Source organism: Maniola hyperantus, chromosome 9 (assembly GCF_902806685.2).
Source record: "Maniola hyperantus chromosome 9, iAphHyp1.2, whole genome shotgun sequence".
Classification (NCBI taxonomy): Eukaryota; Metazoa; Arthropoda; class Insecta; order Lepidoptera; family Nymphalidae; genus Maniola; species Maniola hyperantus.
Window position 1 is genome coordinate 13,733,512 of NC_048544.1, and position 27,392 is coordinate 13,760,903.

Genomic DNA, 27,392 nt, shown 5'->3' on the forward strand with positions numbered 1-27,392 from the left:
CTATTTCGTCTCGATGTGGGATAATTAATTACTTCTAGAACTAACAAAAACACGGAAAAAACATCCCAACATATTCATATTTAATATCTCAAAGTAGATATTGTTAATCGCCACAGCCATCAATGTTAACCAGTTTGCGCGTATATAACCTCAAAATAAGAAAACCTCAGATACATCCTTTTATCTCTTTCTTTTATACCGTAATTAATTATCCATCTCTGTCTTTCTAGATGATAAACTTGACCTTTAGATCAATATTTCTATATACAGGTCTTTATTCTAAAAAGTGATACCGCGCGAGACGCATGCGTCGCGAAAAAATTAATAACTTTGTTTAGTTTTGTCCGATTTGATGCACAACAAAAAAATATGGTAAGGCGTTAATCGTATAATCGGTTGGTGATTTTGTGGTTAAGTGTTTTTGGTGATTTCCAAGTGATAACCGGTTTGTATCATTGACATTTGGTAGAGGAAAACATGTAACACACGAACAGGATGCAAATTATATAAGCAATTAAGTATATATCTTAATAATTATGATTATTAAAATAGTACGTTAGGAGAGCGTGAGTTTTGCTATCTAAACCGTGACATAGACCACGGATATCAGAGTGGATCAGGATGAGAGGTAGTTTTGAAACGTAAATATAACAAAGTCGGACTTAGATATATAACAAGGGATCACTATTTCACTACCCAACGAGAAAGTGTGTTTCTTTGTTGGTTTGATCAACTAATTTTTTGCATGGATATGCTCAGAACTAGATGACCTGGGGAGTGACGTAGGCTACTTTTCATTGCAGAAAATCAAAGAATTTTTAAAAATCTACATGTATAAAGACGTGGCTCAGCTGGCCTTCTAATAAAATATATAGTAACCGAAAAGATGTAAAGTGTTATAAAATGTATTACTTAACATAAACTTTCATTAACTCAATAAATCTAAATAAGTACAAAAATACACTGCTACGAAAATCCAAAAGGAAATCTTCTAGGTAACAGTATTTTATGTAGATCTCATCATTATTTCAATCAGGCATGATTGTAGACGAGCGCAAGCCTATTTGAATTTAAAACATGCGACTTTGTAACATAAATTCATGAGAAAACGTTTTTTATGCACGACTGCGCAAAAATAGTATGTTTAGTAAAGTGAGAGGCGAACCTATAATTTACTGACTATGCATAGTCCGTAGTCCATACCATGGAACTAGGAATCAGCTTAGCTTATTGCCCATACCTACTCAATATCCCATGGCGAAGTAGGAACTTCGGTCCCACTAGATTACAACATGGGGTTACTCAAGGGGCGGACCAACAAATTCCTGAACGGCCGGCAACGCATCATCAGTTCCTCTGGTGCTGCAAATCGCCTGCTTTTTGCTCGCTATCTCCATTAAAAAATATATATGTAAATGCAAAAGTGTGTCTGTCTGTTACTTTTCCGTCGCCCTACCCCTATTTGATATCTACATACAGAGAAACGTGGAAATAGGCTACTTTTTATCCCGGAAAATCAAAAAGTTTCCACGAGATTTTTAAAAACTAGATTTTAGTTCACAAAATCGCGTATATCATTTTCATCTAGTCCCTTTAATTTCTAACACGGAATAGAATCATAAATAGAAACAAAACAGATTTTTCAATCCCAAATAAACTTTAAACGCTGAATAAATAAAAGCGTTTTGACAGAATTCCATTACAAAAATTCTAAAAGTAAATTATCTAATTTTTCAAAACATTATTTAACAATTTAAAAAACGGCTTTAAATATAGGACGACGTATATTGTAACGTTCAATGCCCTAAGCAAACTCAACCAACCCCACTCTTATACACATTGGACCAACAGATTCGGCCAATGCACTCAGCTATAGTGTATAGGACCATTTGATGTACATTTGCCGCGTATTGCGAAGGTTTTGTTGTAACGTTTAAACGATTTAAAAACAATTTTAAAACAGCGTTGCCCGTCAATTACTTGAGTTCGTTGGGCTATTGTGTACAGGAGTCTTCAATCGTCAAGACACAGAAACAAAAAATGAGTTTTTGTTGCTTTAATTAATTAAAAATACAGTGCTTCACTGTTTGTTTGAGAATTTATGCAAAAAATTACTAGAAGTAAGTATGCGTTTATTTCAAGGAACTACATACTAGTACCTATAGTTATCTTTGTGGTAGGTAATAGTTGGCTGGTTTATTCCATTTGAGTAACAAGTAAAAAATGTCTAGTAGCTGTATTGCCAACCAATAAGAACTATACTCAAAAGAATTCATATAAAGCTGTGATAGCCTAGTGGTTAGGACTTCCGCCTTCTTTTAGGAGGTCGGGGGTTCGATCCCAGGCACGCACCTCTAACTTTTCAGCTTTCGGCGTTATGTGCGTTTTAATTAATTAAATATCACTTGCTTTAACGGTGAAGGAAAACATCGTGAGGAAACCTGCATGCCTGCGAATTCTCCATGATGTTCTCAAAGGTGTGTGAAGTCTACCAATCCGCACATGGCCAGCGTGGTAGACTATGGCCAAAACCCTTCTCACTCTGAGAGGAGACCCGTGCTCTGTAGTGAACCGGCGATGGGTTGATCATCATCATCAATTTTATAAATGCGAAAGTTTTCTGTCAGTCTGTCTGTTGCCTTTTTACGGCCCATCTAGTTATCCAATTTTGATGTTTGGTAAGGACTACAGACAGCTAGCGTGGCGAAGCCGGACGTAGGCGTAATCCTGGAAAATCAGAGTTTCCACGGGATTTTTAAAAACTTAAATCCACGCGGACGATGTCATTCAAATCATTGTCATTCAAAAATTTGTCTGGTGGGAGGCTTCGGCCGTGGCTAGTTACCACCCTACCGGCAAAGCCATGCCGCCAAGCGATTTAGCGTTCCGATACGATGCCGTGTAGAAACCAAAGAAGCATGGGTTTATTAAAAACTGCCATACCCCTTCCAGGTTAGCCCGCGTCCATCTTAGACTGCATCGTCACTTACCATCAGGTGAGATTGGGCTAACTTGTATCTGAATTTTAAAAAAATCGGCCACCATTCAAATCGAAACCGAGTCCTGCGTCAATCGTCAATTCGTAGTAAAAAATCTAAAGAATTTTATACTTTATGTTAATTTGTAATTGCTAATGCGCGTGGCCGCCATTTTAGTGACGTCGCCACTAGACTCAAGTTTCGAGCTGATAGTATATTTTTACTGAAATATACCTACGTCAAATGATGTAATTTCGATGTTAATGAGACATAGTTCCAGCTCAATAGCAATTTGCAACTTTGCGAATTTTGACTATTAAATACTTTTTGCATATATGCGAACACTGGGTTTAAGATATAAAATACAAAGAAATAACAATCGTTAATCTTAGGCTCAAATCACATTGCGGGAAAGCCGAAGGGAGCGACGCTACATTCTACTAAAAAGTAAAAACCCTGTGTCATGATTTTATTAGTATCCAATAAAACCAAAAAAATTGATGCGTGTCTACAGTCGACACTTGCACTCGTGCATTTTTCACAGTCAACATAAAATTCAATTTACTTTTTGCGAAATCAATACCTAAGTCATATAAAAAGCGGACTTAGGGCTCGAGAATCTTATCTTCCACAACCTCAGGAAGGTATGAAAGGCGTGCTGTGGATGTGCTCAGAATGAGTGGTAAAAATAAATTAATCTTACTAATTTTACAAATGCGAAATTTTTTTTGTTTATTGGTTTAAATCCTTCAATCACGCGTAACAGAACAACGGATCAGCGTAAGTTTTTGCATGGATAGTTAAGGACTTGGAGCGTGTCATAGTTTACTTTTGTACCGGAAAATCAGAGTTCCCACGGGATTTTAGAATCCTAAATCCACGCGGAGGAAGTCACGGGCATCAGTTAGTACATAAATAAACAGAAAATATAGTAAAGAAAATAGATTATTACAGTATCATCATCATGATCATCACCACCACCCATCACCGGCTCACTGCAGAGCACGGGTCTCCTCTCAGAGTGAGAAGGGTTTTTGCCATAGTCTACCACGCTGGCCATGTGCGGATTGGTAGACAGTATAGTTTTATGTAACTTTGTAATACATAAGAAAAGGCGTCATTTCATTTCGCTTCTGCAGCAATGTGTCTTGAGCCAGCTCCAAGTAAAGCGAACAGGTTTGGTAGGTACTAGGTAGGCTCTAAAAATATGAATCTCTAATAATTTCAATAATATACATCTTCTTTGTGTTAACCAGAAAACATAATTGATCTGGGAATTTGATCCTTTACGGATTTCTCGCGAATTGAGGTGCAGACAATGATATGGAAAGTCCGACTTCCTGGCTCTTATTATCAGTTTACCAATTGGATATTTTATTAATAATATTCTTAGGGCTGACACAGAGCCGGTTAAGAAACTATTATTAACTAAGCGATTTTTAAAAATAAAAAAAATATTATGGCACCCATCTTCTTAAGTTAGTCTAAATTGCTGTGCCCCACGGGGTTCCAATGTTGTATGCCGAATGGTGTATGCCGAATGGCGTATGCCGAATGGTGTATGCCTATAATGTAAAAACTGTAGGAATTGTATTTGGAATGCAAACAATAAATGAATACAATATGGTTTGAGATTCGTGTAGTCCACGCGGACGAAGACGTGAGCCTAAGCTACTAGCTAGTCTACTTATAAAAATACAAACTACTATAATAAAAAGCTTTTAAAAAGTATTGCAATAAAATATGTATCAACCCTAATAACAACAATATTATGTTAAAAATTCTGTGAATTACGCGTTTATTGTAACGTTTCTTAGAAAACATATTTTTTCCGAGATTTAATGATTGTTTCTATATCTCTACAATTTATATGTTTAAAATATGAGGTTGAACTTTGTACAATAATTGTTATTATTAGGTTATCTATGATTGTAGTTGCACGTCATAATTTATTAAGATGATGCCCGGAACTTAGTTCGCGTGATATTAGGTTTATTGAAAATCCCGTGGGAACTCTTTAATTTTCCGGAATAAGGTCAGACGGACAACGAAGTAATCCTATAAGGGTTCCTTTTTCCTTTTAAGGTACGAAACCCTAAAAACTTTAGTTTGTCTAGTTTACTTAAAAGAGAAATAAGTAGCTTCTCGCTGAAATGCGTAAAGAGGTGCATAATATAGGCTGTCCATACGACTCTGTTATCGTGAACTGACAACGAAATACGAGTGAAAACCCTAATTCCAGAAGATCTTAACAGCAGGGCAAATCGCGTCGCTTACGCGTTTCTCCGAAAAGTTTTCTACGATTTGTTTTGGAAAAACGCAAGATAAGTACCTATAAGTCCCGCAAATTGCTATTGCTCTGCAACCACGTCTCATTAACATCGAAATGACGTCAGCCGTAAAAATCAGCCGTCAGCAAATAAAAATATACCATCAGCTCGAAACTTCAGTCTAGTGCTGACGTCACTACAATGGCGACCACGCGCATTAGCAATTTGCGGGACTTATACTACGTTTGTTCCATAAATTGTAGCACTACACGTGTTCGGAATTTACGCACTGCGAATGCATTTCCTATTGCTACTTAATATGAGACAATGACTCGTTGGTCTAGTGGTTAGCATACTTGACTGCGGATGACGAGGCTTTGGGTTCGATTTCCGGGTCGGGCCAAAATTCACGAACCCAAGCACGCAGCAGAAAATAATGTACATCGACCTGTAGAAGGAGTTGGCCAAACCAACAAGCCAACAAACAAACACACAGGGTACTGATACGTACAAAACCATTCACTTGAATCACTCTATCTATTGATGAAAACCGCATTAAAATCCGTTGAAGGTAGTCCAAAAGATTTTAGCGTACAAAGGGGCCACAGATAAATGAACTAATCTGTGACAGGGGCAGACTCCGCGGCGGGAAGCGACTTTGTTTTATACTATGTAGAATATAGATATAAGCCGTGATTGATAATAATAAAAATTAATCACACTAAGGGAGAAATTCATTAATTAGTATAGAACACAGAACTATAGATATTCTCCATGAACAGCAACACGATACGAAACTTGAGAATTAGTTAAACCCGAGCGACGCCGCGGCGAGTCATTAGTCACTTATTAAAATATACGTATAAACCTTCCACCTAAATCCCTCTATCTATTGATGAAAACAGCATTAAAATCCGTTGCGTAGTTCAAAAGATCTAAGCGTACAGATGGGACAGACGGCGGGAAGCGACTTTGTTTTATAATAATTACTGTGTAGATCATAGATTAATTATTGGTCTCGCTCCGCTCTACATGTAGATCTTCTTCTTCTCGAGTCGACGGTCACCTCAAACACGCGCAACTCAAAAAGTCGCAACTGCGCTCGGATAGCTCGGTCTAAGGGTGAGATCTATAGAGCGCACTCTGACTTTGCTTAGAGTTAAAACGAGACAGATCTCTCACGTAAATCTGTCTTGCTTTAACTCAATCTGTCTGAGGTGGCCATCGCATCGTGTTGAAAAGATTAGTCAGCCTACTTAACTGTTTTTGTAGTACTGCTTCCAGGGACGCCATAAGGTGCTTGTGATCGGTGTAATACTATACGCACCACGCGGGGAGGCTCTTTTCATGTCCCCACTATGTAGATATTAGTCGTGATTGATAATATAATAATAATTAATTAATCACACTAAGGCAGAAATTCATTAATTAGTATAGAACATAGAACTATAGATATTCTCCGTCAACAGCAACACGCGACGAAACTTGTGAATTAGTCAGAACCGAGCGACGCCGCGGCGAGTCATTAGTCACGTGACAGATGTAATTGATCGTCGGTGTACAATTAACGCCTTCGCTAATCACTCTACTACAGCTGATTTTGGATCCTAATCACCTAACACTGTAATATTAATTAATCAATTTGGTACCTAGATACTAGATAGGTATAGGAACCCTAACTGGATCCAATTTCTGTATAGCTGCTATCCTATTGCTACCAATCAGTACCCTTATTATAAATGCGAAAGCGTATTTGTTTGTTGATTTGTCCTTCAATCACGCCGCAACGATTGACGTGATTTTTGCATGGATATTTGCAACTATTTAGATCTGGAAAGGGACATACATGCAAATGCATTTATTATGCTACTTCTTATTAAAAAATTTAAAAAAATTTACTTACTCTGTTAAGTAGGTATGTATATAATTTTTTTTTTACTTTGTGTTTGGAGGTCGGGAGTTCGATCCCCGGCACGCACCTCTAACTTTTCGGAGTTATGTGCGTTTTAAGTAACTAAATAGTTCCGAAAATCCGATATTTATCAAAGAAAACATCGTGAGGAAACCTGCATGCCTGAAAGTTCTCCATAATGTTCTTAAAGGTGTGTGAAGTCTACCAATCCGCACATGGCCAGCGTGGTAGACCAAGCCTTTCTCACTCTGAGAGGAGACCCGTGCTCTGTAGTGAGGCGGCGATGGGTTGATCATGATGATGATACTTACTCTGTTAAAAATCGTCTTTAAAAAGATATGTCGCAAGCCTATGTAGAGAACTCGCTTCGCTCGGTCAATAAAATCAATACCTACTAATATTAGATATAAATCGAAAGTGTGTCTGTCTGTCAGGTTTTCACGGCCCAACAGTTCCACCGATGTTGATGAAATTTGGTACAGAGATAGCTTACATTCCGGGAAAGGCTACTTTTTATCCCTGAAAATTAAAGAGTTCCCACGGGACTTTTAGAAACCTAAATCCTCGCGAACGAAGTCGCGGGCATCATCTAATTGAAAATAATCCTAAAAAATTTGCAAAGTGCAAATCAAGAAACCCAAATTTTATATTAGCATACTTGAATTTCCTGTACGGATAACCGTTAAACCTATGGCGCTTCAAAGAATCGTTGTTTGTCGATTGTAGACCTACCTACTTATAATAAGTAGTAAGTAGATACTTTCTTTTTTAACCGAGTTAAAACAGGAGGTTTTAAATTATATATTTACTAGATAATGCCCAAAACTTCGTCCGCGTGAATTCTCGTAGGAACTCTTTACTTTTCCAGGATAAAAAATAGCCTATGTCCTTCCCCATGATGCAAGCTATATCTGTACCAAATTTCGTTAAAATCGGTTGAACGGATGGTGAAAGGCTTGTAGATAGACAGACATACAGACAGACACACTTTTGCATTTATAATATTAGTATGGGTGTATGTTATGTTTGTATCTATGTTCGGAAACTAGCTTTCGTCTTGAGCAATTTTGATGTGATACTCAATGACGTATATTCTTAGGTTTTTCAGAGTTTTTGAGGTCGGTTTATTCGTTTATTTTATTTCAATATCTTTATAACAAACACAGATCATTGGTCTGCGATAAAAAATAAAAGGATACGTAGAAGAAGAAGTTTACTTACCTTTTTATCAAATCTTAATTATAATAAACCAATATAATCAACTAAACTTAGATATTAATCTAACCTCATCGAAACCACCACCGCCGCAGCGGATTGACTAGGCATCTTTATAGCTTTTTTACTAGCCAACTAGCTAGTTTCCATTAAGATTGGCCGCTGTAGCCAAAATTTGGGCAGGAGGAATGTTAAAAGATGTTTTATTTGCAATTTTGTCCACAGATTGGAGCATTACTAATTCTAGTCATAGGTCTGCTGGTGCCAACACACGAGGAATCCACGCCCATCTCGCCATGCCCCAACGTGTTCTCGTACGAACCCTCGGGCACCGAACAAGGACGGTGGTACGGAGTCGTGAACTTGTCAACAGACAGCACCCTACACTCGCTGTGGTTGAATGTAGTGCTGGATAGCAAAGCAGACATTTTGGGGGTAAGGATTCTTCCTTAGTTCCATAGTTTTCAGTAGTCTCCTTTACCAATAAAGTTCAAACCACACCCGTTGCACTACTGTCGTACCTATTCTTAACACAAACTTTACGCTTAATTGGAGGGGAAGTGTGAATATTAGTAATGATGACTAACATGGCTAAAATTTTTTTTTTTAAATATACTTGACTGCGACTAAGTAATGTTTCAATCTGAGATGGAAACGAACAAACCCGGAAGAATTGCAACAATTTTTGAGACCGAGAAAATCTTCAAAGATGTAAAAACATCAAGGTTCCAGAAAGTTCATCAGAAAAAATTAACTTTGAAGTGTCTTTTAGCCTTCAAAATGTGAAGCTCATACAACGGGTGAGGCTCGAAACATTATGTTATTGCTTTGTGAGGCTTTAAACTATCTTAGAGCCAAAGCATTAGCAATCTACGACTAACTCACCATATCCCAACGTCTTCTCCTACATCATGGAATAACCATTAACCATATTAAAAACCCATGATGTAATCACATAAATGCTTGCTTCTTGCAATAGGTAAATCATTAAATCCTTTTCCAGAACTGGGTTGGAGATGTCACAACCACAGACAACACAGACTTTAAGATTGAGAACACAAAAATGAAAATCCACCCTGGCCCAGCTGTGGCAGTTCGATTCTTCGTGCAGTACAACGTGCTTAACAAAGTGCCAAGGCTACGTGCCATAAGACTGAATGGGAGGGAGATATGCAATGCCGATCATCCCCAGCCAGCTGTTGATACAGCTGATGCTATAAGGCCTGATCCAACTTCAATCTCCTCCAGACCACAATCTCGGCCAGATAATAATCGACCAACGAATAATAATGGCCGCCCTTCAGAATCCCGACCAACTCAAAGACCAGACAGTAGGCCCAACGAAAGGCCCTCGTCATCAGAATCAAGACCAGTCCAAAGACCGACGGAGAAAAGGCCCGTTGACACTCAAACTAGGCCCACTATCATAATCAGGCCAGAAGATAAACCTCAAACGAAACCTGTTTACGGAAGACCGTCGGGTGACGGACCAGTGTACGTACCCACCGCTAACCCTCCGTTAGACCAGAGCAACGTTAACCTATACAGCATGTAAGTGTACCTTCTAAACAGTAATACATTAGGCTGGCGACACATTGGCTACTTTACCCCTTGAGCGATTGGTGTTTCCTGAACCATCAACTACCACCCACTTCATGTTTTGAAAACCCGAAAATCCTCAATGGGCTCTTAAACGGAAAAATGGTTCAGGAAACCTTAAACCTAACTGTGATTTTAAAAGTTTATCGACTTTCATAACAGCCCTCGGAAGAGACAAATCTATTGGTGGTAGAATCATTAAAAGCGGTCCACGCGCCACAAAGAAACAAAAAACAAATAATATTATTTAGGGCCTAGTTCCCAACCGCCGGATAAATCTAATCTATGATTTGACACTTTGACTGATTCCCAATACAAAAACAGTCATAACGTCAAATTTATTCGTTAGATAAAGTTTATCTGTAGATTGTGAAACTGGCCGTCAGACTAATGAAAACATAACCACTCCTTTGCGTTGCACCATCTGATAAAAAAATAACCCTTTTTATTTATGGTCTTCTGTAAGTCTATCCTAATTTTTTATCTAACTGTAACTCATCCACAGATTATAAATTGATTGAATAATATTGAAATTGGACGAGGCACTAGGTACCTACTACTGAGGACTTTTTAGATGCTTGTTATAATATGCTAATGTAAAATTAGTGTAAAATACTGGGTTAAAATTTTAATCAGCCATAGTGCAGCCAGCCTTGTAGAACGGTAGGGAGCGGTGAAAATGAAATATTTATCCGACCGGTACATACCAGCATAATAATACTTATATATAAGTCCCGCAAATTGTCCCATTGAACCATGTCTCTATAACATCGAAATGACGTCATTTTGACGTCAGCCGAAATAAAAATATACCAACAGCTCGAAACTTCAGTCTAGCGCTGACGTCACTAAAATGGCGGCCACGCGCATTAGCAATTTGCGGCACTTATACTTCCGCTGTTATCGATACCTAAGCAAGTGCTAGAACTAAGAATTGATCGGAAATTTGTACTACAACGCTCCCTCCCATATTATTGGATTTTCGCTCAATCATCTAGCAAGTTGATGATTGATCTAGATTCCTAAATAATCTTGCATGATAAATAACCTATCAAGTGTTTACTTAATATTTGACTTGTAACTTTGCTTACAGCTGTGGTTACAGCTGTTTGAAAAGCATGCAATGTACTGACTTTGAAAGTTTAACAAACGATCGTAACTTATAACAGTTCTTGCAATTCACGAAGGCGAGTGGACTTTACTTGTAGTTACGTCGGTGTGCGTGCATGTCGGACCAATCAGTCGCGAGCAAGTGCTCGCAAACGCACAAATTCAGTGTAGGTAGGTACCTTACTTATACCATGCTTAATACCCGATACGACTTAAACACAAGCATGAGCCACTCGCCTTCGTGAATTGCAAGAACTGTAATTCTACGTAGGTCGTTCCAGTAGGTACCTTTCGGTATTTTCTAACTTTTTTAAATATTCTCTAGAACTTTTCTTTTTTTGTAGAATAATTATAATTAGCAAGCACATTAATATTACTAAGTATTATTCTTTTTCTATCTTTGATATAAAAATCTTGTTTTGGGTTTTGAACACAGAATTCTTAAAATGGTAATAGAAATAATCTGTATAATACAACAATTCCTCCAACATTAATGTGTATGTTTCTAGGGATACCGTTTCAATGAGATGCCTTGTGACGGTGGGATGCGGGAGGGAGACAGTTGATGTAAAAAATAAAAAAATAAAAATCAAGAAATTTAACGTCGCTGTAACCCTCCGAAGTCCGCACCATAATTGTCAGTGAAGTTACACCTGTAGTCATCTATACTCACCTTACGCCTAACCTCTTTCTATTACCCATTCTGAATTCTGTGATTTCAAATACCAATATTTTCTACTTATAATACGTTGAAACTAAAAATACGAAAGTCAATGACCTCCATTTGTCTTACTCGTCACTTAAAATTGCGGTATCCGAGTTAAATAATTTGCATACTTAGGTACCTACAGTACATTATGATTTATTAACATCATTTTTAAGTCTGCGCAAAGTTAAAATGCCTCTTACTCCCCATCTTACTCCCCACTCTTAGGCCCCATCTCCACGGACGAGAGAATCGCGGCGATAGTCTCGCCGTGTCTCAAAAAACCGGCCAAGTGCGAGTCAGACTCGCGCACTGAGGGCACCTGAGGGTTCCGTACTACAATCGTATTTTATGGACATTTTGCAAGATAAATCAAAAAACTATCATGCCTAAAAATAAATGATAATCTATTTTAGAGTGTACAAGTAAAGTCCTTTCATATGATACCCCACTTGGTATAGTAATCTTACTTTGAAAGTTGAAAATAGCAATATTTGTTCATGAACACATTTTTTTTTTTTTCTTGTGATGCTACCACAGATTCACGGTTTTCAGATTGTTCCCCTCATATCTGCTATAAGACCTACCTTCCTGCCATATTTTATGATTCTAGGTCAACCGGAAGTACCCTATAGGTTTCTTGACAGACAGACAGACAACAAAGTGATCCTATAAGGGTTCCGTTTTTCCTTTTGAGGTACGGAACCCTAAAAATCGATACAAACTATCGCCGCGATAGCATCGCCCTGTGGAGATTGGCCCATAGAGTTTATATCGAATTTTGTGACACGGCAAGACTATCGCCGAAACTCTCTCGGCCGTGGAGATGGCGCCTTAGGAATATTTTGAAAACAATATTAAAAATTCAAGTTGGAACCAGAACGCTAGCAAAAACTTAGCGTTATTGTTATACTACCTAAACACAATCCAACACCAATAACCATTTGCCTGATTTTGTAGTTTTAGTGATTTAGTATTTTTCAAACCCGCAATGTATAGCGCGCAAAACTCGGGGCAATGCCCCATTTACGACGCGGCATTGAATCCGAGTGACTTATGAACGTAACGTTTGTTAACCTCTCGCGTCAGTCAGATGTTTAATTTGTAATAATATATCGTAAACTTTCACAAAATAATACGATATTTTTATTTATTTTTTCGCGGTTTTTTATGTTATTATATCAGTAATCATCAGTTCTATCACCTTTCTTCGTTTTCGCTAGCGTTCTGGTTACACCCTGTATATTGAATCAAAATAAAATATCAGTACCCTTATTATAAATGAGAAAGTTTGTTTGTTTGTTGGTTATATGGTTTGTCCTTCAATCACGTCGCAACGGTGCAACGGATTGACGTGATTTTTTACATGGGTATAGATAAAGACCTGAAGAGTGACATAGACTACTTTTTATCCCGGAAAATCAAAGAGTTCCCACGGCATTCTTAAAAAACCTAATTTCACGCGGACAAAGTCGCGGGCATCAGCTAGTTTTTAATATGTCGGAATGTCATTGGTTTTCATAGTTTGAACGCATTGGAGTATTTTGTAGCTAACATAGCACTTGTTACTCAGTGGTGGTGGCCAGGTCTCGGCACAGAACGTTAACGACAGACGGACGACTTCCAACTACCAGCAGTCGCAGTTCACCCCGCGGCCGTCCTACCCCACCAGGCCGAAGGATGATGATGATGATGACAGGTACGTCATCTAAGGAAGGAGAAACTGACTGACTGGCGTTGTCTTTGTCACTCATACCTATGGGAATTTTTTTCGACAACGACAGAGACAACGCTCTGCAAAACCGTTATCTCTTTCTAAAGGTCGAAATACAATACAATATTTTCTGCTGCGTACTATGCGTATTTTGCTTTGACTTTATCCAGACTAAAATGAGACAGATTTATGTCTGCAAGACAACGTTGTCGACAGCAAAGTCTAGGCTGAGGCTAGGACTAGTTTGCAATCAACCTACTGGCATAGGTGTGCCACCAAGCGATTTAGCGTCCTAGTTTAATGCCGCGTAGAAACTATTTAGGGGTGTTGATTTAAATTGCCAAGCTCCTCCAGTTAGATTAGCCTAGAACGTAAGAGCTTGTCTAGAAGGAGCGTATTCGCCGCGATTCTCTCGTGCGTATCACGCGCGACCGTTTTGCCCAGAAAGAGCGTACCTACGCGCGAGCATTTGGGCGAAATTTTGGTGCTCCATTCTGGATACGTGCATTCGCTCTGGAGTTCGCGCGTTAACTGGGCGCAACACGGCGTCCCTATAAGTATCTCGCCTCGCGCGCATTACGCGCGAATCACGCGCAAGGCGAGAGTCTGGCGTAGTGCACGCGATTTACGTGCGTATTTTGAATTCGCGCGATGCTTTTGGGCGCGATGTATTGGCGCCTAGTATCTCGGTAACGCGCGAATGAATTCGCGGGAAACGTTTCGCGGCGAATTCGCTCCTTCTGGACAAGGTCTTTCTGGGCAAAACGGTCGCGCGTGATACGCACGAGAGAATCGCGGCGAATACGCTGCTTCTGGACAAGCTCTTACGTTCTAGGCTAATCTAACTGGAGGAGCTTGGCAATTTAAATCAACACCCCTAAATAGTTTCTACGCGGCATTAAACTAGGACGCTAAATCGCTTGGTGGCACACCTATGCCAGTAGGTTGATTGCAAACTAGTCCTAGCCTCAGCCTTTATAAATTACCAACTTGCTCCAGCTGGGAATTAAATAAGACCACAGTGGGTCAGCGGTTAACTTAAACTTAGGTACCTACTTAATTCATACTAATAATAATTGTAATAATATTATAAATGCGAAAGTGTGTCTGTCTGCTAGCCTTTCACGGCCTATCCGTTCAACCGATTTTGATAAAATTTGGTACAGATATAGCTTGCATCCCGGGGAAGGACGTATGCTTTTTATCCCGGAAAATCAAAGAGTTCCCACAGGATTTTTAAAAATTTAAATCCACGCAAACGAAGTCGCGGGCATCATCTATTTACGAATAATAATTCCTTAAAAAAGTGCCTTAAGAAAATAACATTGTATTTTTTTTACTTTAGTGAATATGTCTATTGTTGTATTAGTAGGCCAGATCCCGACGAGTACTGGTCGCCGGGCCCGGCCACCTTACCTTCCGTTGGAAACTTCGGCAGCGGCAATAAGAAGCAATCTGTAAGTTATAAGTACCTAAGAACAAGTGATATAAAAAAAAAAATTTTTTTCAACAACAATAAAACTTATGTTACATTAGATGATACCCGCGACTTCGTCCGCGTAGATTAAGGCTTTTAAAAATCCCGTTGAAAATAAAATATAGCCTATGTCACTCAGGAGTAATGTAGCTTTCTATTGGTGATAGAATTTTCAAAATCGGTTCAGTAGTTCCAGAGATTACCCCCTACAAACAAACTTAAAGACATTACCTCTTTATAATATTATAGTATAGAAGTATAGATGATGCCCGCGACTTCGTCCGCGTGGATTTAGGCTTTTAAAAATCCCGTGGGATTTCTTACTCTCAGGCTGCACTTCGCGCTCGCCAACCCCTCGCAAATGCTGTAGCGGCCATTAAAAGATGGTAATAATGATAAGTAGAGGCGCAAATTAGTAACAGACTAACAAAGTAACCTACCAACAGACACAATCTTATTATATTAGTGTACCTACTTACCTATTTTTATTAACAAAACGAACGAAAATATTCCACCATCCAATAACGAATAGGTACCTACTGTGAAAATATTATTGAACTAGCTGATGTCCGCGACTTCGTCCGCGTGAAATCAGGTTTTTGAAAATCCCGTGGGAACTCTTTGATTTTCGGGGATAAAAAGTAGCCTATGTCACTCTCCACGTCTTTATCCATACCCATGCAAAATATCACGTCAATGCGTTGCACCGTTGCGACGTGATTGAAGGACAAACCAACAAACCAATAAATCAACAAACAAACACACTTTCACATTTATAATAAGGGTACCTACTGATTACTACCAGGTAAGGTATAAGGTAAATTCCCTTGTGATAAGTAACAACATTTTTAGTTAAAACCTGTTTTAATATTCAGAGTGTACCGGATTTAATTATGTAGAAGCCAATTAGGGGTACCTATGGGTTTATAACGCGTAGGTAGGTAATGGAACTCCAAGATCAAAATATTTTGCGGTCTGCGTGATGCATTTAGAAATAGATTGATGATTCTAGTCATTTCGTGATTCGTCGTATCGTCAGCAGTGATAAGGAAACAGAATAATAATAATTAATGATTTTACAATGGCCTACGCATATTTATAGCAGTTCCGTATTTATTTTATTTTTAATATATTATTATTATGAGAAATTGAGAGTTGCGTAATTCCGAGAACCGATAAATAAGTAAGTGATCCTATGTCGATGGTAATTCTAATTAACAAACAATCCTTTATTTAAGTAGGTGTAACGTAAAATCCAGCCGGTTGAAGGCTGAAGCTACGAATTTCACAAGAATTTCCTTAACAGTTTACTTGTGGCGACGCGACGAGCGTCTTAGAAATAGAGATAGAAAAGTTATTTACTGACTTATTCATGATTTGTACAGTAATTAGATAAAGCAAGGTTTAAGTTTATTGTTACATTTTCAATAAAAAAAATATTAAAATAAACTTTTACAAGTGCTTTTGAATTATTGTCAAATGAATCTGCTTTTTCGTGTTTCAGATTTTTCTAAATGAAATCATGATAAATTCCGTTTGTCTTTTGTTTATTCAGATACAAGTTAGCCTTTGACTGCAATCTCACCTGGTGGTGAGTGATGATGCAGTCTAAGATGAAACATATTATTCATTATTAAGAAAGCGGAATAACCTGGAATGAGTATGGCAGTTTTTATTAAACCCACACCCCTTTGGTTTCTACCCGGCATCGTATCGGAACGCTAAATCGCTTGGCGGCATGGCTTTGCCGGTACGATGGTAAGTAGCTACGGCTGAAGCCTCCCACTAGACCAGACCAGAAATTTAGAAATTATAAAATTCCAAACCCCTGCCAAGAATCGAACCTGTGACCTCCCACTAATAAGACAACAGCGCTTACCACTGCGCCAGGGAGGTCGTATGGCTGAAATCTATAGAGCGCACTTTGACTTTGCTCAGACTTAAGATTGAGTTAAAACGAGACAGATGTAATTGTATATCTCTCACATCTGTCTTGTTTAAACTCAAACTTAAGTCTGAGCAAAGTCAAAGTGCGCTCTATAGATCTCTCCCTATGTCAGCAACATTTGATTTTCTTTGCTGTTGAAGTTTAATTGCTGAATATTGTTTCAGGATCAGTGCGGTATCGTGATACGGAACAACCCGAACCCCTTGGTCGTGAACGGCAAGCCCACTTTGGAAGGACAGTGGCCGTGGCAGATAGCACTTTATCAAATTCAGGTCAGTACAATACTAAATCCTTTTCAAACATTTATCAACACACTTGCTCATAAAGTGGCTCACCCTTGGCTCACCAGTCACCGCAGACACCTATAATCAAACTGTGACTTTTTCATAGCTATTATTCACAAGTGAGTTATAGAGTTTTTATTTTATTTTATTGGTTGAGTTGCTTTGTTCTTAAAAAGTTTCGATACAAAACAGATCGTGTTCAATAGTAGGTACAAATATTTTTTTAGTATTATTTTCTTCACAAGTGTGTTGAAAAACGTCGTATATCATACTTACGACGTTTTTCAACACAATATGTGTATTGATGATACCTAACAGTAAAGCTCTGGAAGACAGTGGAGGGGATGTACCTGCGTGAAGACATTGTTCTTTCATACTCAATGAGTATCAATACATACAATATTATTGCAACATAATCATTATCATTTTCTAAGTAATGTAATAAGAATGATCCTCTTGATAAAGGTCACCCTATCACCCAAGGTAATAACAAGATGATCAAAAACTACTTATTTAATTTCAAACCTGTTTTGAGCGAAATAAGTCTGATCCACAGAAGTCTGATCAACAATAATGTTTGATTTTTATGGCTGTCGAAGCGATTAAAGATTTTCTTAAATTTACTAGAAGACAAGTCTTTCGTTATATTATTCAAAGTTCAGGTTTTTGAAGTTAGAGACTTGAAAATCGACATTTAGGTTATGAGCTTTAAATTATAAAAATCTGTAGGTATAGGTAAGTAAATTTGGGGAATTCCCCCCTTAAGGGTGGTAAAATAGGGAGGAAAAGTTTTTGTAGAAAGTTTTAACTATTGTTATTTTAACTTGAAATTTGAAACGTAGGTTCTTTCTAGGGGGTAGTTATCAGATAAGAAAGGATCCAACTAAATTCCCCCCTGAGGGGGTGAAAGGGGGGGTCGAAGGTTGTATGTGAAAATCGTATGTTTTGAAGTTAGAGATATGAAATTGGCATTTAGGCATTCTGGGTTCCGTGCCTTAAGGACTGAGTGAGTAGGTAAGTGAGGCCTTTTGCAGCGGGAAAATTCTGATCTCATGAGAAACCAGAAATTTTACGGGGCGGAAGTCTCGGGCAACTGCTAGTTAAAATATAAGATGACCATAACAGCTGCTTATTTGAACTTTTATTCCTAGTAAACCTATCTTAAGTTTCTGCTCTTTCCAGACGGTAGACAGCAAGTACATCTGCGGCGGGACACTAGTCTCGCACAAGCACGTGATCACGGCGGCGCACTGCGTGACGCGCAAGAACTCCTCCAAGCCCGTCAACAAGAACACTCTCACCATCTACCTGGGCAAGCATAACCTGAGGACTTCTGTGGAGGGTGTGGAAATCAGATTCGTGAGTGATATTGTTCTTTGTTGCTTTGATGGCTGAGTATGACACTTTAGACAATCAAGAACTCCTGCAAACAGTCAACAACCGGCCAAGTGCGAGTCAGGCTCGCGCACCTAAAGTTCCGTACTACAGTCGTATTTTTACAACATTTTGCACGATAATTCAAAAACTATGATGCATAAAGATTTTTCCCCTAATGTCTGCTATAAGACCTGCCAAATTTCATGATTCTAGGTGAACGGGAAGTACCCTGTAGGTTGCTTGACAGACTGACAGACAGACAGACAGACAACAAAGTGATCCTATTAGGGTTCCGTTTTTCCTTTTGAGGTATGGAACCCTAAAAAGAACAATCTGTCTCGACAACGCGAGGATCTTTGTGGAGCGCGTGGAGATCAGATTCGTAAGTCTTTCGCTTCTTTCACTAAACTGGTTTTGTCTATCTCCTAAGGGGGAGAAATAGGGGTTTGAAATTTGTTTAGTCCACGCGGACGAAGTCGCGAGCATAAGCTAGTGCAATATAAGATTAGGTACCCACAACCTAGTGTTAGTTAAGTATCATCATACAAGGAAAAATTTACGTTGATTGTTTTTTGGTTAATAAATTTTTTTTCATTTTTTTTCTCGCTCTCCCCAGGTGGCGGAGATCACCGTTTACCCAGAGTACAACAAGACTCCCTTCGCCAGGGATCTGAGCGTCCTCAGGATGCGCAAGTCAGTCGAGTACACGGAGTTCGTAAGGGCCGCTTGTCTTTGGCCTGAGAACCAGGTGGCTTTGAGCAATGTTATTGGCAAGAAGGGTTCCGTAAGTACTTCATGAAGTTCTTGTCATTAATATAAGGATACTCTATTCGCGGAACGAAGTTAGTATAGCGCCGCGCTCTATCATAATCCCATACCAACAACATAGACATGTTTTAAAGAAAGAAAGAAAGAAAACTTTTTTATTTGATCACTACACTAGGTACAATAAACCTTAAAACTAATTAAACCAATCTTGGCGCGTGGCGAAAATCGGAACTAACGTTGCCGTCAAGTTTCCCCTTTGTTCTTGTTTGAATAGTCTAAGCCTTTGTTCACCAACAGCGCCCCCCTGTCAATGTCATTCAAGTGCCAAGAAAGCCTTGTCGCACTGTAAATAATTAAACTGATACCTAGTAAAAATATACTAAATAAAATTAATTGTGTCAGTTAAAAAAAAAATCGAAATTCAATTCGAAAATATTTTCACAAAAACAATCGAAATTCAATGAGAAAACATAGGTAGTTTCTTTTGTGATTGGATGGTGACTCAAAATGGTTAACGCCCACTGAGATTTTTGTCTCTTTCATTTGTATGGAATTACGTAACAAAGAGAGTGCCATACTAATTTCATTCCGCGGATAGGGTATAGTCTATCACCGCTTAGTGTTTTCGTATTGAAGTAATAATTATTATTATTAAAGCCTGACCAGAAAAAACCTTTCCATGTTTTATTAAACTTACTTCAGGGTTCCCGACACAAAATTGTAAACCGACATAGTTTTTATGAATAAATTCTCATTCCATTTTCATTTCATGTTGCGGAAAACTAATAAAACTAAATTTTTTATACGACATAGTTTTTATGAATAAATTTTCATTCCATTTTCATTTCATGTTGCGGAAAACTAATAAAACTAATTTTTTTATACGATAGCCGTATTGTGTGTGGCATAGACAAATTCGAACGTGGCGCCGCCGCCGGCCGCCCCCAGGGCAGGTTTTTTATTTTTCTGGTCATGCTATAAGAAAAGCAAAAGTTCGGCCAGACCCTGTTATTTGCATGTATCAAAGTCGGCCACGGCGCGCTATTGCATCGCAGAGAGTAAGTAATTAATATTTTTTTAATCAACAACAAAATAATATGTGTATTTCGTTATTGGGTTAATTGAATGCACCAGTCATATTGCGGAAACGAACATGCAGATTATTAACGGTTTATAATAAATAAAATAATAAATACATTTCGCCTCAAGTAAAAACGAAATGTCCGCATTTTTTAAGGTTCCGTGCTCGAAGGGTGCCAACGGGATCAAGTGGCTAAGCCTCCGCTGTCCGTCTGTCTGTCTGCGGGCTGTATCTCATGAACCGTAATAGATAGGAAGTTGAAATTTTCACAGAATTTATATTTCTACTAGCTTATTCCCGTGACTTCGTCCGCGTGGACTACACAAATTTAAAACACCTATTTCACCCCCTTAGGGGTTGAATTTTCAAAAATCCTTTCTTAGCGGATGCCTACGTCATAATAGCTATCTGCATGCCAAATTTCAGCCAGATCCGTCCAGTAGTTTGAGCTGTGCGTTGATAGATCAGTCAGTCAGTCAGTCACCTTTGCCTTTTATATATTTAAGATTGCGGCTATAACAACAAATGTCGTTGACACCCCAAAGCTACCCGCAAAAAAAATACCCTGTGATGATCACTCCATCGCCGGTTAACAATTGAGCACGGGTCTCCTCTCAGAAAGAGACCTGACAAACCTTTGAGAATAAATTATGAAGAATTCTCACCAATGCAGGTTTTCTCACGATGTTTCCCTTCGCCGTCAAATTAGGTGATATTTTAATCTATGAAAGGATTTTTGAAAATTCAATCCCTAAAGGCAATCATTTCCAACCCCTAAACAGGTTACGCTGAAAAAAATATTAAAATCCAACAAAGATTTACATAGTTACAGGCATTTTAATTTTGGAGTGGAAGGGTCTTCTATCCCTTTCTCGCAAAACGAAAATTTGTATGAAACCGCACGAAGCGAATGGCATTAATCAAAATGACGTCATAATTCTATATTGTATCTCTGTCTAATCAGAAATATTTAAATGCTTATAACTTTTTTATTATTTGATCGATTTAATTGGTTTTTTCAGTTTACGTCATTATTTTTATCCTAGTTTATAATAAAGTAATAAAAAATTGGAGTCAAATACCCAATTTTGTCTTGAATGTCTTATGTTTTCACCAGGTGGTAGGCTGGGGCTTCGACGATACAGGCGTGGCCACTGAGGAGCTCTCCCTGGTGGAGATGCCAGTGGTCGACCAGGAGACCTGCATCCGCTCCTACAGCGCCTTCTTCGACAAGTTCACCGATAGGGACTACACCTACTGCGCCGGGTATAGGGATGGTAAGAACTTTTTTCCCACAAGACCATGTTTAGGCTCTCTTGGCACTTGAATGACATTGACAGGTTGTTGCTGTTGGAGAACAAAGGCTTAGAATATTCAAACAAGAACAAAGGGGACACTTGACGGCAACGTTAGTTCCGATTTTCGCCACGCGCCAAGACAGCCTTGTCGCACTGTATGTCTGTATCCGGAATGTAAGCTATCTCTATAGGTACCTATCTACCCGTCAAAGGTTAAACGGATGGGCCTTGAAAATGTAACAGACAGGCAAACACATAGAAAATATTAGTATAAGTCCCGCAAATTGCTATTGCGCTGGAGCCATGTCTCATTAACGTCGAAATGACCTCATTTTGACGTCAGCCGAAATAAAAATATACCATCGGCTCGAAACTAGTCTAGTGCTGTCGTCACTAAAATGGCGGCCACGCGCATTAGCATTAGGGACTTTTGCCTAGCTATGGAAGCAGGTATAAAGATTGAACTAGGTATAGTTCCATTTAAAATCGTACACGCGTCATTTTGCGTGCTTCTGCTTAAGTAGTCCACCATTATTTTATTCTACTTATATTAGGTAGTTAGTTAACATCGCTTTATACAGGTTAAAATGTACCTAGAAACCTACCCATTACAATACGGATTTTGGCGGTAGTAGGTGCTTATAGTCACTTGTTATTGCTGTGTATACTGAAGCTTATATCACTAGGCTGGTTTCATAATTTGTATCATTTTAGTGTATCTATAAATACTTTGGTTTTCCTTAGTTTGGAAAAGATAAACAAATCGCATAAACCTTCTCGGAGAAACGAGTAAGCGCGCGATTTGTTTTTTCACTCGTTCAAGATTTCATTGCCAGTTCGCGGTAACAAGGTCGTGTGGACGCTTCACGAATAACTAAAGAAAACTAAAGTATACTTACCTATAGTATTGTCCGTACAAAATGAGAACTAACTCGCCATTTTAACTCTATGTGTCAGTTGTCATATCAAAAGTACGGTTCACCTTTAAAATAAGAGCTCAAATCATACTTTTGATATGAAGTTAACACATAAATTTTAGATGGCGAGTGAAATATCATTTTGTACGCATTTATATTATATCCGTTGCAAAGGCCATTCATGATCGTTAGTTGCAACTAGGGTTACCATCCGTCTGGGCTTTCCCGGATTTGTCCTAGTTTGGAGGACATATTTGCTTCTGAGTCCAACTACTCTCTCTCTTTTATTGTACTCCTCTCTTTACTCTCTTTTTTTCTTTATTGTAAATGTTTTTTTACATAAAAATACAGGTGGATAGGTACATCGAAATGATACAAACAAGGTCCCAGCTATATAATATTTTCTTCGCACGCTACTGTAGTAGTTACTTAGTTTGCTATACTTACTTATTAGTAAGTCAGTATCCTGAGCCTTAAGTTGTAAATTTTCAAGTTAATCTGTCATTTAGTAGGTATAGAAGGGAAAGATCTGATCACGTATATTATTTGGGTACCTCCGAATAAAATGACCTTTTATGCCAGACTGATATTCTTGTTATGTTCATGAAAAAACGTGATAAATTAGGACATATTTAATTTTCCATTTTGAGAAAAAAATGTTATAGGTACCTACTCGCGCATTCCTATAAATATTTATTTATTACAGGAACAGACGATGAACTAACCGGCACAAGAAAAAGTATGTTTTCATATAACATTGAGATTGTAATGCACAGAAATTACTTAGAATTCACTCTAGTTTCTAACGCTTGAATAATTGGGAAAGGCTTATTTTTCTTTACCTAATACCAGGTGTTTGTTTATTTTTATTTTGGCTATTCATTAAAAATAGATTATAACTATCTTTTTTAGAAAGTAACGCTGTATTATATACCTACTTACACAAATAAAAACTTACAAAAATCAAAAGTTCCATCAAATGTTATTTATAGAATGGATCTAGATTTTGAAGTGAATTTTTTAGAAGATAAACCAATTTTAGGCATTTTAATAGCACTCCACTAACATCCATACCAACCCCATAACTCATAAAAGTAGACATTGTTCCATGCAAGCACGCTTTATTATTAACCACACTCCAATTCTAAAATAGCCTTGTACTTACCTACCTACCTTAGCTACCTACGCAAAAAGAAAATAAAAAAATAACTTTTAGTCACGCCTTGCTTGCCTTGCTTAGTGCTTTTTATTCACCTAAAAACTTGTACATATATAACTTAAGTTTTTAAATTGCATGTATCTAAGTAACAATATAATCCAAATAAATATAGGCCGATTTGAAGTAAACGTATAAGTTACTGCCAGTTACAGACCCAAACCTGTTACGTATTGCCCTACAGATCGCTTAAAAAAGTTTTTATGAACGATTTTTTTTTAGTTTTTTTAATGAGATTTATTAATAATCTATGAAATCTGACAGGTACATCCGTCTGCAACGGCGACAGCGGCGGTGGTATGGTGTTCCAGATGCAAGGCACCTGGTACCTACGTGGTCTGGTTTCTCTATCTGTGGCAAGACACAACGAGTACAGATGCGACCCGACCCACTACGTCGTATTCACGGATCTTGCCAAATTCTTGCCTTGGATTAGAGATCATATCACTAGCAACCTTTAGGATTTAGAAATAAAATAAGAATACTTACCTACTTAATCAGGCAAAAAAAGCTTTGACAAATTGTTATTAGTGTTGAAAAAAGAATTTGACAAAATTTATATGTAATTTTTCGAAAAGGGGATAAAACACGATTTAAATTATGAATTGTAGTTAAAAAGTAGGTAAAGTAAAAACCTACTTATGATAAAATAAAATAGAATAAAATGCGCAAATTATTTGTACCTATAAATATTGCAAACTAAAGAAAACCTATCCGAGAAGTTACGGACTGATGGAAGCCCTACTGTTGAAAAAAAATTATAACGGTGATCGCATAAACAGTAAGGTCACGTGGTTGTCTCCAAACTGTGTTGAGAATACGTCATATTACTATCATTTTTAAGCCACATCATCTGTCTTACAGTGCGACAAGGCTATCTCGGCGCGTGACGAAAATCGGAACTAACGTTGCCGTCAAGTTTCCCCTTTGTTCTTGTTTGAATATTCTAACCCTTTGTTCTCCAACAGCGCCCCCCTGTCAATGTCATTCAAGTGCCAAGAGAGCCTTGTCGCACTGTATGCGATCTCCTTTATGACTATAGAATCCTCGAAATATTTCCGTCCGATTGGTACCTATGTGATAATAACCATATTATTATTGGACATACATTGGGATTTCAACTATTTATTAGACTGAGTAAGTATATTCCTGTCGAATCACACTCAGCAGCAGTACAATCCCTAAGGTCCTAGAAATTGCCAAGTAAACAATCAGCTTTATGTTTGGACATACGACGACAGCGACTAGCGACGGAAACAGCACGGCAAGACGTCGCACTAAATGCGCGCGTACGCGTTGCACCTATATCTACTCAACCGCGTTGGACACAATAATAGTAAAAATCAGTCAAGTGTGATTCAGGCTCGCACACGAAGAGTTCCGTACCAACGTACAAGAAATAACACAATAAGTATTCTTTAATTTTCATGGCGGCCATTTTGTTTTTTTTATTATTTGTTGTTATAGCGAAAATAAAAAAGATATTCTGTAAAAATTTCAACTCTACCTATTAGGTTTACAAGATACAGCCCGCTGACAGACAGACACGGACGGACGCACAGCGGGGACGAAAGGGTCCCGTTAGATCCCTTCGGGTACGGAACCCTAAGAATCTTCGCACGTCGCTGCTGTCTTGTATTCATTTATGAGTGTCCGAGCCGTAAACTTTTCAAATTGTCGTGACTCCCACGATTTCTAAACAATGTGAGCTTCAAACCCTGAACTTTCAGGTTAACGCACCACGGTGCATTGAGTTGCGGTGCGTTTTAAAATCCGCGAATTTTAATTTTAATCTACCAAAATCCGGTGCGGAATTAATTCCGCCGTGCGCTATGTAGTTCTATACTTTACAGATTTTGCGGAAAAAACATACGGAAGTTTTCCGTGGTGCGCTCTAGCTCTTAACGTTAACTGTGTGTTAATCTGCCAAAATGTATGGAGATAAGATGTCCAGTCACGTTTCTCCGTTCTTCTCTCGTTCATTGTAATAATATTATAAATGCGAAAATGTATCTATTTACTAGCTTTTCACGGGCCTCCGTTTAACCGATTTTGTCGAAATTTGGTACAGAGATAGCTGGCATCCCAGGGACGGGCAAAGGTTTTTTTGTCCCGGAAAGTTAAACAGTTCCCACGGGATTATTAACAACATAAATCGCGTGCGCGGACGAAGTCGAGGGAATCATCTATTTTAATATACAGGGTGTAACCAGAATGCTAGTAAAAACTTAGCGTAATTGTAATATATCTAAATACAATCCAATACCAATAACCATTCCCCACATTTTGTAGTTTTAGTGATTAATTATTTTTCAACCCCGCAATGTATACGCGTTCAACACTAGTATCAATGCCCCACCTACGACGAGGCATTGACTCCAAATGGCCTACTTACGTAACGTTGACCTCTAGCGTAAGTCAGATGTTTTATTTGCAATATACCTATCGTGAACTTTTACAAAATATGATTATTATTATTTTCGCGATTTTTTGTGGTATCATATCAGTAATCATCAGTACTATCACCTGTCTTCGTTTTGGCTAGCGTTCTGTTACACCCTGTATTTATCATTTTCGCACAGTTGACGGTTAAACTTTGAAACTTTGAAAAGTTACAATCGAATAACCTTATCTACGCTGGCTGTGAGTTTGATACGGCATTTTGATTTTAGTATACGATCAATAAAAAATACTGTTAATAATATGGCTACCAAGACTTTTATTTAGATCCCTGGATGTAGAAAAATGGACCGTAAGTAAATCTAAATATATAAAACGAAAAGGTGCCTGACTGACAGACTGATCAGCGCATGGCTCAAACTACTGGACGGATCGGACTGAAATTGGGCATGCAGATAGCTATTATGACGTAGGCATCCGCTAAGAAAGGATTTTTGAAAATTTAACCCTTAAGGGGGTGAAATTGGGGTTTGAAATTTGTGTAGTCCACGCGGAAGAAGTCGTGAGCACAAGCTAGTTAATAAAATAAGAGAAAATTTATTTATAATAAAAAAAAACAATTAATTGTATGCTCTTTTATTAAAACCAACATGTTTTAATGTATAATACAAAGAAAGTAAAATTATAATATAATGAACAAAAACAATTTTACCAGCACTCCACATACAGTAGACATCAGATGAGAGAAATGTGTTACATAAAACCTAAAATTATCTTGTAACACAGAATTCTAGATACGGCAATAGAAATGGTAGCTGCTACGCATGTGTCCTATACAGGATGTAACCAGAACGCTAGCAAAAACTTAGTGTTATAATTATATTATTATCTAAACACAATCCAATACTAATTACCATTTGCCTCATTTTGTAATTTTAATGATTTAGTATTTTTCAAAACCGCAATGTATAGCGTGCAAAACTGAGGTCACTGGCCCCACCTACGACGCGGCATTGACTCCGAGTGAGCTAATTACACAACGTTCCTTGACATCTAGCGTCAGTCAGATGATTTATTTGCAATATATCGTGATATTAGCTGATGCCCGCGACTTCGTCCGCG

At 38.2% G+C, this 27,392-nt stretch overlaps 1 protein-coding gene across 3 annotated transcripts; it reads left to right on the plus strand.

The window, feature by feature from the left end:
• The first annotated feature begins 220 nt into the window (after positions 1-220).
• LOC117985146 (serine protease gd-like) lies at positions 221-26,580 on the plus strand. 3 transcript variants are annotated; one of them, XM_034971837.2, is made up of 11 exons: positions 221-372; positions 8,601-8,810; positions 9,379-9,926; positions 13,364-13,489; positions 14,874-14,961; positions 17,094-17,201; positions 18,396-18,572; positions 19,207-19,374; positions 21,557-21,716; positions 23,361-23,393; positions 24,135-26,580. In XM_034971837.2, the coding sequence occupies exons 1-11, from the start codon at positions 370-372 to the stop codon at positions 24,329-24,331; spliced, it is 1,818 nt and encodes a 605-aa protein (XP_034827728.1). In that variant the 5' UTR covers positions 221-369; the 3' UTR covers positions 24,332-26,580. The 3 variants fall into 3 exon arrangements, with proteins under 3 accessions (XP_034827728.1, XP_034827726.1, XP_034827727.1); XM_034971835.2 differs by having other exon boundaries at positions 14,877-14,961; XM_034971836.2 differs by lacking the exon at positions 23,361-23,393.
• The last annotated feature ends 812 nt before the right edge of the window (positions 26,581-27,392 follow it).

Bases quoted from the DNA above. Each gene is read 5' to 3' on its own strand.
- LOC117985146 (XM_034971837.2), top strand. The intron at 8,811-9,378 runs GTAAGGATTCTT...ATCCTTTTCCAG, and splicing joins GCAAAGCAGACATTTTGGGG to AACTGGGTTGGAGATGTCAC. The intron at 17,202-18,395 runs GTCAGTACAATA...TGCTCTTTCCAG, and splicing joins TAGCACTTTATCAAATTCAG to ACGGTAGACAGCAAGTACAT.